General features: G+C 41.9%; 2 protein-coding genes across 7 annotated transcripts in view; one reads left to right on the top strand and one right to left on the bottom strand.

Annotated features, from left to right (window-relative positions):
* MGST3 (microsomal glutathione S-transferase 3) overlaps positions 1–12,804 on the bottom strand; it is a 1,219,025-nt gene that overhangs the window by 308,416 nt on the left and 897,805 nt on the right. The window lies entirely within an intron of this gene.
* Positions 1–12,804, top strand: part of LMX1A (LIM homeobox transcription factor 1 alpha) — a 153,920-nt gene that overhangs the window by 1,660 nt on the left and 139,456 nt on the right. The window contains exon 2 of the mRNA XM_050768656.1: positions 744–930. Within this exon, the coding sequence (XP_050624613.1) occupies positions 744–930 (187 nt within the window). The remainder of the gene's footprint in view (positions 1–743; positions 931–12,804) is intronic.

The raw sequence follows: 12,804 nt of genomic DNA on the forward strand, positions 1-12,804 counted from the left end.
CGCTTTGAGGCCCGTTTCGCCCTCAAGCACTGCTGCCGAACGCGCCTGGCATCGGGAATCCCGGCCGGGACACTCTGCGGCTTGCTGCTTCCGCTAATTTTTTCCCTCCCTCTGTTTTGACGCTTCTTAGTTATGAAAAACTCATGTGCAATTTGCATGCCAGTCAAGACTCAGCGGTTTGGGGTTCATCGGTTTGAATAATATTAGGTTTGCTACGGAGTGAGACGATATTTTTCTGTATCCCCAGGACTTTTTAGGAAGAAAAGAGAAAATTTTATTTCCCCTCAAAAAATAGAACAGAACTCTGCGTTTTAACAAAGAAAAATCCAAATTGTTCTTATACATTCTCAGTTTTTAAAACAGTCAGAGACAGGCATAGTGATTTAATAATTAATTACGACGTAATAAACCTGAGAGCACAAATTTGTGTGTAATTTAATCTTACAGGATGTGCACACGTTTGCGAGCATACCTGGGTATGTTTGTTAATTAAAGGCCAATTACTGATTTCTGTACCCTCCCCCGCTAGGAATTAAACCTTCTCACATAGTCTCCGTTTGTTAGAAACGCCACTTGATTTGATTTTTTCCAAGTCTCAGCTTGGTTGATTAGCAGAGACTCCCTGGGTTGGGGGGCGCTGGGGGAATCCGTGAGTGTGAAGGGATCAGAAGCGGGTCCCAGCCAGGTTTGGCATGGTCGACCTGCCCGGGCTGCTCACCCGCGAACGTCTGTTGCGGCTACAGGCAGAGCGGTGAGCCCCAAGTCTGTCTGCGAGGGCTGTCAGCGGGTCATCTTGGACAGGTTTCTGCTGCGGCTCAACGACAGCTTCTGGCATGAGCAGTGTGTGCAGTGCGCCTCCTGCAAAGAGCCCCTGGAGACCACCTGCTTCTACCGGGACAAGAAGCTCTACTGCAAGTATGACTACGAGAAGTAAGTAGCCGCGCCCCCGTAGCGCTCCCCACGCACTGGCATCAGTATGCGTCGAGGACTTTGTCCTCCTTTACCCTAGTCCTGTTCTGGAAGGCCCAAGAGGCACGCCCAGCGAGCAGAAATTCCCCTCAGCCCAGTCGTGTACATTGCCTCTCACGGGAAGGTGGTAGGGCAGAGATCCGCGCGGGTGCGCGCAACAGTGGCCCGAGTCCCGCAGAAGTGCGCGCGACGGCTCTCCTCCACGGTCTGCTCGCCTACTTTCTAGTCCTCCCAGGCTACTCTCTCTGACTCGGCCATTCCCGGAGGCCACTCTTTGTTAGCCTTGGAATCCCTCAAGCTTGGTCTCCCCCAAGCTTGGTCTCCACTTTTTACCGGGGTGCCCTGCGGGTTGCCAGTGACCCCGTGTCTCCTTGCTGGTTCTCAAGCCATGTTACCCAGGTGTCCGCGCCGGCTTCGCGCCTGTGCCGTGCGGTGAGACTGTATTGACCCCGCAGCTTCTGTCCCCTGTGCCCTGTGCGCGTTTCCCGCTCGGGTTTGTTCGCTGGAGTCCGGATAGTTTGGGCTCGGAAATGGCGCTGCTGCCATTCGGAACTAGGCGCACAGCCCGTTCGCCCTTTCACTGTCGCCTTCCTGGTTTTCTCCAGAACCTTCTGATGCAGGGGCTTTTAGGACAGTAGTTGGGGCCTGAACTGAAGCCCTCTCCTTCAACCTGTGCCTCTACCCTAGTTCAGGTGTGGATATGCTCTTCTGCACGGAGCAGGTTCAGTTCCCTCCTGTCCACACGAACGTTCTGGTATGTTTAGAGGAGAACTGGGAGGCTGGCATTTAAGAAAGTGGATATTTCGAAACTAGATTTTTATAACACCAAAGCCTGGATGAGGCCAGAAAGTGGGGGGCAGAGAACTTCCTTATTCTCTCCGGGCGTGCCGGTAGGAGCTTAGGAGGTGTAAGGAGAGGGAACGGTTTTTCCTTGCGAAATGTTTAATTAATAAGGGTATTGGCTTTGCAGGGCTTTGGAGATGATTGAAGAAAAGTGGCTGATCCAGAGGTCTCTTTTTTGTGCATTAGGACTGGTGTAGGTTGACTGTGTGGACGCGCGCGTGCACGCGCAAAATTCTGCATTTGTCACTGGTGAATGAAAGGAACAGCATTACATGAAGATAATCAAAGGAAGGTTAGCGTGCGTGAAAAGCAGTTCTATCATGTTATTAAAAACACAATGAGAGGGGCTAAGCGGGAGAAGTCTCTGTATAACAAAAAGCACTGAGAATAAATAGAAGTATTTCTTTTCCTGTTGTCTGGGGCTATGCAAGTTTAAAAACTTGACAAAGTGATTAGACCCTGTGACCACACAAAAAAATTGTTTCTGCCACTCCGCCTTTTTGCCCTAAAATGCTCGAATTTTACCCCCATGTGGAGAGAGTACTAGGCATTTTTTTTTTTGTCGTTTTGAAAAGATAATAGCTTGGTTTTTTTCAGAACTAAAAGAAATGTGTGCTCGATTTTGGATGAATTGGACAATATATAAAAAGTGAAAACTCCTTATGACAACCTATGAAGTGATCATTATGGATAACATTTTTGAAAGAAGATATGCCTGTCTCTATTCTTGGTTGTCTGTTTATTGACATGGTGTCTGAGTGAAAAGTGTAATTTTTAGGTAGTTAAATAGATTTAGCCCACACAACTTCAAGTATCACCTTTGAATAAAGCTTCTGGCTGATTGCTCGCTTTTTTCTCTCTCGCTTTTCATCGAAAGGTTTTGGTATTGTGTAGACCCAATCTTTAACTTTCTGCTTATAGATTACTGAAATGTCCACATCCTTCAGGCACAACACTGGCAAATTCACAAGTATTGGGGCTTAGGAAAGGATTTGGATTGTGAATTTCTATTCTGTTTGTTAAAAAAAAAATCACGAATCAAAGAAGGCTTAAGGGTCAACACAGCTGTCTGGCCAGTCAAATCTTCTTTAAGGAAGTCAGGCTGTGTCAAGAGGAGAAGAAACAGTTGTTGTAAAGTACTTAACACAACAATGTCCCTTCCATTTCAGCCCTCCAGGTTTGGCGCGGTTTGGGCTTATTAGCCCAGGAGGGTCAGTTCTCTCCTCACAAAGCTATTTCTGCAAAGGGAAAATTGCAGGGATCAACTTGCCAGCTGTTAGCCAGAACCAAGAAGATTTTACAGAGGGATGTGAGCTACATTGTTCAGAGCGGTGCTGACATTTCAGTGAAGGATTTTAATTTTATTTTAAAAATATTTTTGGAACCATAGATTTCTAAAAATTGAGTTTTTTGTCCTCTTTAGCTCATGGCATCATAGCAGTAGTAGCCTGTGCTTAGCCCATCAATTGCTTGTTAGGTTAACTTATTCCTTTTTAAAAATTCCTTTTTTCTCTTCTCTATCCTCTGTTCCAATTCTATTCTTTTTCCAATAAAATAAGGTTTGAATATATTTGATAATCTTAATGGTCTTAGTCTGCATGGTGGTATCTGTAGGAGAAAAAGGAGAGGGATTTTTATTTGTTTGTTCTGTAAAAAAATTAGGCTCAGGACAAACTTCTGTATTCAGTAAGCTTTTATGGAGCTTCTATATGCAACACGCTAGGCTAGATGAGGAGAGAACAATGAGAAAAAGTCTCAGAGCCTGCCTTCAGGAGGCTTATAGCTCAACACTTTTTCCATCTGTGTTGTCCTTGCCATCAAGTATTTATCAAAGCCTTCTTCCATTTAGAGTGTAGGACTAGATATTGCACAGAAGCTATCGGGAATAGCCAGATATTTATCCTCCAGAGGGAACACAACTCAGTTTTAGGCAATAGTCCTGAAGCAATTACAAAGAGCATTTTTCCTCTTTAAAAAATACAATTGTAAAAATAGCTTTGCTTTTTTTTTTTTTTTTGGTGGATCTTTGAAAAATTTGAGGCCAAACAAAGTAAATGGGAAGAAAATGAGGTGAAAGTTAAGTGGTAAGACAATGTTGATGGTAAGTTAGGGAGCACTTAATAAAAAATGAATATGCAGGCAGCGCCTTGGTTTCCAAATTTCATGAAATTCAAATGCTGTTTCTACACATTTAAATGAGAGAATATATAGTGAATGCACAGTTTTCAGTGTCAATCATAGGCATAATGTTAACAAAGCATGTTTATCACATTTATCTTAGCCATCTGTATGTGAATTTCTTGCTGTTGGGCAGTTTTGCATTTGAATTCTTAGCTGTCTGTTTATGGTGTTAGGCAACCAGTTAAAAAGTTAAAATTTCATTCTCTCAACTAGTTGTTACACCTTCACAATGTCAAACACCAAGTTTTTCTAATTAAAAAAGTAGTATTGACAGTGATGTCTTCACACACAACTATTCATCGGAAGACTTCAGGATGTTTTATTAAGTATTTTTCTCATATACTGTGATGCCATTAGGAATAATTTATCTTCTGATTACTCCCAGAAAATAAGCATTTAAGGCGAGAGTGTGGAACACTGATTTACTAATGTATAGAAATTAAGAACTGAAGGCTATCTTTGTTATGACATGTCAACATGGAAAAATAGCTAGTTTGGTGGGATGACAACATTTATACAATTGATGAATCTGTACCATGTCATATGAAACATGAAGATAACATAGGTGTAGATGTTTTGAAAGTGGATTCAACTGTCTTCAACGTTCCTGAAACTTAGCAGACAACCAAAATATTTTCCAGCCTAGGGGACTTCTATTTATATAACTGTTGTTCCCTATTTAACTGAGTCCTCTATGATCTGGTTAGTTTGGAGTTTTCCCTGAATTTGTTCCAAACAAATACTGCAGTTGGACTTCAGTCTGAGACAGAAGAGACTGCTGAATAACGGGAATGTGGTAATACAATAGATAATTAAGCCCTTTGGAAGGGATCCCACAGTTAAATCAAGTTTTTATTGTTTCTTTCATGTGCCTGGCTCTGTGGGTCAGGCGGGGCCCTCTGCCCTCACATATGAAGTTTATCATGATCCCTTGGATTGCTCTGGACATCCTAGGAGCAGAGTGGGATAGTATTGCTGTCATCAGGGCTGTTCTCACAACATCATAACTCCCCGCATGTCAGCAAATCACAGGCCTTGGGAAACCTTTCCTCAAAGAGCCAGTGGATGTTTTCTTCCCTTTCTTTTGGAGCAGACCAATTTTCCAAAGAAAGGGACTGAAAAAGGGGAAAGTGGCTGTCACACTTAGAGCTTTCTCTGCATCTTTCTTTGGACCCGCTGATTGGCAGCTCCGTGGTGAAAAAGACTTAGGTAATGATATCTATTAGCATCAGTAATGAACTAATTCTGCATTTTATCAAGGTAGTCGAGGAAGTGTGTGTGTGTGAGGAGGAGTTAGTTTAGTTTTATTACTGTGACATTACTTGGAGATCAAAATTGGGCATGCAGTTACTCATGAAAGGGGCCGGCAGATGGAATGACAGAGGCAATTGTTACATTTTTGCTTTACTTTATCTTTTGTTGGCCCCACTCCTGGCACAATAAAATTTCGGGAATATAAAAATCAAACACAGCTAGGCAATAAACTGATGTCTGTGTTAAATTGTAGGGGGCTTAGCTCGGCGTAAGCACCATCCATGGGCTGTGGTTGTGTTTGTGCAGGCACTTAATCTCTCTCTCTTTTTCTCCCTTTTTAATTTTAGAGGGTGATTGGAAACATTCCTTGTTCAGAGGTGTTTTCTCTTTTTATATGTATTGGTCCCTGGGAAAGACTTTCTTGGAATCTAAGACTTAAAATTTTGCAATAAAATTAGATAGCAGGAGTAGATATTAATAGTATTCTGGGAATTAAAATACTAGATATGAACATTCCTTTTTACAGTAGGCTTATGGGATTCTTTTGATCCTTACATAAATGGAACACATTTTTAAAAGTTATTTATTCAGTCTAGTTTTGCATATTACACGTACCTGACTAGGAAATAGCTTTTGATATTCAGATTTTAGTGCCAGTAACTTTCCTGATCATTCATTGTTCTCTTGCTTTTTCATTTTTCGTATTTATAACATTTGTACTAATTGAAAGACCACTAATTTCAGGGAAGCCTCTTCATTATTGCTTTTTAATTCTGGGAAGGTTTTTGGAGATAGTGGGCAGGAGCTGTTTCTCTAATGAGAACAATTCCAATTATTTCATTATCAGCTATTTTTTCTTTTATAGTCAAAGTAATTATTTAGATCATAGTGTTTAGAGGGGAGAAAGTAGACAAAGGTTTAAAGTACTCATGATATGATCAGAAATTTACTAAAGCATCTTAGAATAAATGCATTTTACAAAATGTCATTGTTGGATTTTATGAAGTTCAAAATAACCAATACTGAATGTTACGATCTTGGTTATTAAGTACAGATATACAACACTGGAAAATGAATTATGAGGAAAAAAGCACAATCACATCCACAAGAGAAAGATTTAAAAATAATTTCTGCTCTAACTCTGAAACCTTAGCTCTACGTCAGTGTTTTTCAATTTTCTTTCTTTCTTTTTTATAAACATTTTTCTGACATGAATTTGTAAATGCTCTTTCGTATCTTCAGAGAGAAGTTCCCATATGAGCCACTTGGAGGGTGAGCTAGAGGGTTGGGGGCTGGATGGGGTGAGCTGTGTCTCTCCTACCCTCTGCAGAGAAGCAGAAAGGCTCCTATGTGGGAGGGCTCAGCCCTGTGTCCAGCATGGCTGAGGCTTCCTCTTAGGAATATTCTATATGCTTTTCTTCAAGAAGTCTATTAGGAACATTAGACAGTCGCTGCCTTTTCAGATTTGGTTTGAGGAAGTTGGTAATTTTAAGAGCAAAGTGTAGAAAAGGTTCTGGAGCAAATATCACAGAGGACAAAGAAAAGATGCCTTTTTCCCCTTTGGGCCCCCTTAGAAGGGCCTGTTTTCTGAAAGAGAGGGAGGCTCTGGTTTGGTACCCCATAGGATCAACATTTTCTCCTTAGTCTCCTTTGACTAGCATGACAGGAGGTGTTTTAGTCATTTTATCATAACTGAAATTAGTTACGTTATCATTGACCAATGTCGACTGCAGCTTTGTGTCTCCTTGTCATATCTTAAATAAAATCTGTCCAACCGTCTTGCTAAAATGAAGCGAACACCCCCCAAATGTCAAATTGTTATTTTAGTAAAGCACAATTATCTGTCTATATTTTTAACCAAGATGAAATTAATAAAATTGCTATGGCCCTGGTGTTAATTAACGGGAGGATTAGAGCTATATCGGCTAAAAAGGAGGTGTAAACACTGTAATCTTGCTACATGTTTGTTTTCACACTACTGAAAATAAATAAAATGAGACTTAGGATAGGGATTAAGTTTCTTTTGGCATTAGACAGCAGATGCAACTGGAATGCAGTAGAAACCCTGAAGTATTAGTGAAGACATGGTGTAAGGAAGAAAACTGTAGCCCTACATCGGTTTCCTACCCTGTGGGTATACTTAGTCCCGTCACAAATAGCCCCATCTGGGTAGTTAAAAAAGGATTTTGAAAGCCTACCCCTGTGCTGTTCTTTACAGTGGTGAACCAAGGCAACCAAGTCATCTGTAGAGCTTGTCGCCTTGCTGCCATGCACAGATTAGCTAGAATTTAATGAAACGATTGCCAGATTCCCCATTATTGCACCATAATGTCATAACAACTAAAAATACAAAGTGGACTGTGCTTTTCCTAGTCCTCTAACTGAAGTCACATGAAAGAGTTTGATCTCTTCCAGCCTTTCAAGATTCCAGTTTGGGAATCCTATTTTTGGATAACAGCAAATATGTCTGGCCTTTCTGACTCTCTGGGCCTCCAGTGTATCCTTGCACCAATAGATCGATCTGTGTTTTATTATTATCGTTGTATAACAGAGTAATAGATAGAGCTATCTATCTCTGAGAGCTATCTGGCCACTATGGATTGGACTGCCTTATCCTACAGGTCCGATTGAACTCCATCTGCATTAAAAATATCTTAAGTGTCCACCGTTGCTGGGAATGGACCACATGCTGTATCTGGACTTCACATCTGCCTCTGTCCCCTTCTCCCTTCCTTATACCCTATAGAATTCTATTAACTTGACTCTTGCAACCACCCATCAGATGTTGCTTAAACTCCATTTCGTCAGCTGCCTCAGTTTTTGCCCAAACCATTTTTGTGGACTGTTAGTGTTCTTTTGATTTTCTAGTTAGCCATTTATTTATTTAGTAGAGACAGAGTCTTGCCATGTTGCTCAGGCTGGTCTCAAACTATTGGCCTCAAAGCGATCCTCCCACCTTAGCCTCCCAGAGTGCTGGGATTATAGGCATGAGCTACTGTACCTGGTCTAATTAGCCTTTTAGATACACAAAATAACAGTTACATGGCCACTCAGTTGGGTGAGGCTCAGGCAAATAGATGGTGAGTGGCATAACTTTCAAGTATGCATGACCTCATGACCATTACTCTTTGGGTAACCATTTAGGGGCCTCTAAAAACCTTTCTGACCGTGCCTGGTACCTTAGTGGATGCTGGATTATGTCTTGCTACTACAGGTGGGTGTGTTTTGGTGGGTGAGAGAGGTGCCAAGTGCCTGCGTCTGATGCTGTCACCAATAAACCAGGAGAGTCATTTGGCCAGAAGCCTGGCATTTGGTAGGACGTAAATATGTCACTCATTCTCAACTCTTGGCTACTTCTTTGAACATCACACTTCTCCAGCCTGGAAAGAAGCATCCTTCATCTCTTGAGCACGAGGTTCTACTGCTGCGATGAGAGGAGCTCTTTGGAGCAGCTTCCTCTCTAATTCCATCCCGCCCCTTCAGTTGCACAGCAGCCACGCCTTGACTCACAATTCTGTTGCCTCCTCCCTATCAAGCCTCAGGAATCTTTAAAAGGACTTTTCGAAACAAAACAAAACACCCCCTCCTGAACTCCAGATTAGCCTCTTAAGCTCATTAAAGTTCCTTTAAATACCAAAATGTTGGGCTCCTGGGGACTATCCCCCCAAACCATATTTTCATTCTTAACATTGTTGTCATTCATTGTGCAACAGATTAAGGCCAGCTCCCTCTGGGCCCAGAAATAGGCCCCCTGTCTCTGCAGGAGGGTCCGAATATGTCTTTGTTTGAGCACCCGACAGCCTGAGCCTGAGTGGGAGCTGATGCCAGCTTGGCCTGGGGCCCCCAGCTCCAGGGCGGGGAGAGATCGATGTCTCTCCTGAGCATGGGGCCCTGAAAAGGGAATGGGCAGTTGAGAGGAGAAAGTGTGAGTTTTTGCAGTTTTGCAGTTTCACAAGCTTGGCAGTCATTGGGTCCTATCCCAGTCACTGGAGAGAATCAGGAATGGGCAAGTGCTCTGATGGCCTGGATTTAAAGAGCTGTCCTTGTCCTAAAGAATCAGGGTGGCTTTAGGAGCCTTTGAGAAACACTAGAGCCTGGTTTCTGTGCATCCCCCAGGCATTCCTGGTCCATCACAGTCCACAGGTGGATTTTTATGGACATGCCTGCCTTTTGCCTAATATTTCTTCCCTTATTTCAGCCTCCTTTCCAAAGAGCTTGCTTAATAACATCCCGCCTCCTCTCTGTCATTGCAGGCTTCCTTCTCTAAAGCTGGCTCTTGGGGAGAGCTTTCTGGTTTTGACAGTGGAACAAATCCTTTTAAACATAACCATCTAGAGTTTCCTCCCCTGCTATTGGCTACCCCCTCACTCTTTCTCCTCTTGCTCCTCCTCACATTGTGGCAGGAATTCCTGCTGTGCATGTGTTCTCCGGTAATGACAGCCACCATCTTCACAGGGATGCAGGCATAGCTCTTCAGGGATGAAAACCAGTTGGCAGTGTCATGAGATAGACTCTGGAAATCCAGAAGGGAAGAACATCCCGGGAGACCCCTCTCTTCCTCTTTTCGGCTGGAGTTTTGATTGCACACCTCTTTCCCCTGGAGCTCTGTGCACCTTGAATTTCTGGATTCACTTATTTTTCTAAGCCTCATTTTCAGAATCTCAGCTTGGCTGTGCCTTCTTGCTTGTCTCATGCTCTGAACCCATCTTGTGACCTTTTATGTTTCATATTGCTTTGTGTGCCGGCTAGAGTTGGCTCTTAGTTAGCTGTCAAATTGGGAGAATGTTATGAAATAATTCACATTGGGATGGACAAGATAATGTTCTATTCTTCTGAAGATACTTTTTAACTGGAAGGGTGTTCAGTCAAAGGAATGACTATGTTAGGGTAGAATTTTAGGCTCTAGACTGGAACCACTAGTGGAAGACATAATTTTGTGCAAATAACACTTTGTAGGAGGCGTCCCTGTTTATCTATATGAATGGCTGGTCAGTATTATGCACCCACTTTTTTCTTCTGGGTTTTATTTTCTTTATGCTTTGTCTTTGGTTGGGATCTTCCATTTTAAAAAACCCGTATTCATAGATGGAAGGGGATAGACAGGTGGGTATGAGTGGTTTGGGCACGGCATATCTCTCTCCATTACTGAAAAAATAATTTGAAACACATGTCCTACTGTCAACAGGTGTCCAAGCAATGGTTTTCTCATCTATACAACAGAATGTAAGAATAATGACCTCATAAGGTTATTAAGAAAATTAAAGAAGGTAATGAACCTGAAAGGCCTTTTGGTAAAGTGTATAGTACTCTACAGGATTGGGTGTTATTATTATTATTTATACATGAGTAAAAGCTTATACATAGTTTTAGAAGCTGTGTATGATAAGCCAAAACAGTGTAGTTGTTAAGAGCATAGACTTAGGAGCCAGAGCATCTGGGATCAAATCTTTGTCCTGCTGTTCCTTAGCTGTGTTACCACGGGCAAGGGTCTTACTTGCTCTGTGCCCATTTCTTCTCTCTAAAGCAGGGATAATAACAGTACCAACCTCAAAGGTTCACTTTTGTTTAATATTTGAAATGCATGCCGATCAATGCTTGGCTCACAGAAAATGCTGTAAAATGATTCGTTGAAAAAATGTATCCTTCTCAATTTTCAAAGAACCTTCACATATATTATCTCTATTGATCCTCACAACAGTTTTAAAAGTTAGGTAAGGAGAAGTTTTCGGTTTTCTCCTCTTATACTTTATAGCTGAGGAAATAAAGGCTCAGGGAAGTTAACAACTTGCCCAAGGTCATGCTGTTGCAGAAGAGGAAACTGGGATGCTGTCCCCAGCCTAACTCCTTTTCCAATGGCCTTTCCACTAAATCACACCATCTGCTGCTTGAATTCTGGTGTTCACACCCCAGTGAGATCACAATTCTCAGTTTGTCCTGTTGAACCAGCTCTTGGAAAACAAGTCCCCACCTGCTAGATTCTTGAGCTTTCAGGCAGCCTCCCGATGGTCAGCTGTTTATAGTATTCTGTGGTTTTAAAGGAAGTTTTTAGGATTTGAGGATTGCCTCTATGTGTATATGAGAAATCAGCTCATGTACGATCATTGCTCTTGTTTGTCAAACTCCTTCACACACAAAGCTGCCCTTGCCCATCCTTTCCTATCCCACATCATCCACATTGATCTCTATTGCCCCTGTAGCATATAGCATAGCTGTTCTTCCCCCCAGCCCCCAGAAGAAGGACAAAAAGGCAGGCGGAATCCATTTTCTTTCTCTCCAGCTCCCAGGGTTTGCTATTGGTGACTTTTGTCCCGGGAGCTTGTCTGCACATTTGGCAGCAGAACTGTTGAATATCATATCCGGAGCTTCCAGCATAACTTCCATCGGGACCAGCCGGCAGCTGTCCATCCATTCCTTGCATAACCCCTTTCCAAGTTTTCTTCTGAACTGTGTTGTATTTTCAAACAAACCTCAGCCTTAGCTAGAAAAGATCCCACTGTGCCCCCAGTGGAGGCTGATTTCCAGAACTGTTGACATCCCTCTTGTTTGTTACTTGGCCTGGCTGTATCAAAAAGTGATAGTGGAATCCCAGTTTTTAAGGAGTATTCTTGTATTGTATTATTTCTCTCACCATTGCTGAAATTTTATTCTCTTACAACTAGTTCTAGTCCATTTTGGAGAGGTGAAATATGTGTCTGAATTTAATATGTGTAAACTGATATTTAATGAAACTGGAGATTTCAGGTAACATATGAGCAACTGGAATGTACTTTACCTAGTTGCATGTGGAATTTTCTAATTTAGAGTTAGACACTTATAAACAGTTGGTTCATTAATTAAATCACTCATTCATTCATTTAATCATCAAACATCCGTATTAAATTCCTGTATGTGTCCAGTATGTAAAAACGAATAAAACAAATCACTGATATACTAAAGGTCTAGCAGAGACTATTTAGACATGTAAATTAAGCAGGTGCTTGAAAAAAAGAGTAACATTATTTTAAGAAAGGCTGGCCACAGGGATAGAGAACCAGCTTATCTAAATTCCTTGGTTCTGTATTACCATGTGCTGTTCATCATCTTCAAGGCACTTACTACAAATTGAAATGTATATATATATACACACACATATATTTGGTTTATTGTCTGTCTGTGTCACTAGACCAGAAGCTCTATGAATGAAGACACTTCTTGTTTTTGTTTTGGTTTATAACCCCTGCATCTTCATAATCTTACACAGTATTCAGCGAATACATGTTAGTTGAATAGATAAATTAATGACATGACTTGCTCGGGGTTGTTTAAAAAGCTTCATGGAAAAGGTGACATGTTAACTGGCTCTTGGAGGACAAGTGGGAATGTAGGAAAAGGGGAGAGGATGGTAGAATCCAAGTGGAAGAAGAAACATGTGCAAATGGATGAAGTCCTGAAAAGGAAGTGTGCTAGTCACTGTGGTCACTGGTCGTGGACATGGTGGTGCCACAACATCAAGTGCATTTAGAGTATGGCTGGTTGTGGACTGCAAAATCATGCCAAGTGGCTAGGAGTGTTGTGTAA

The sequence above is a fragment of the Macaca thibetana genome, chromosome 1 (assembly GCF_024542745.1).
Source record: "Macaca thibetana thibetana isolate TM-01 chromosome 1, ASM2454274v1, whole genome shotgun sequence".
NCBI lineage: Eukaryota > Metazoa > Chordata > Mammalia > Primates > Cercopithecidae > Macaca > Macaca thibetana.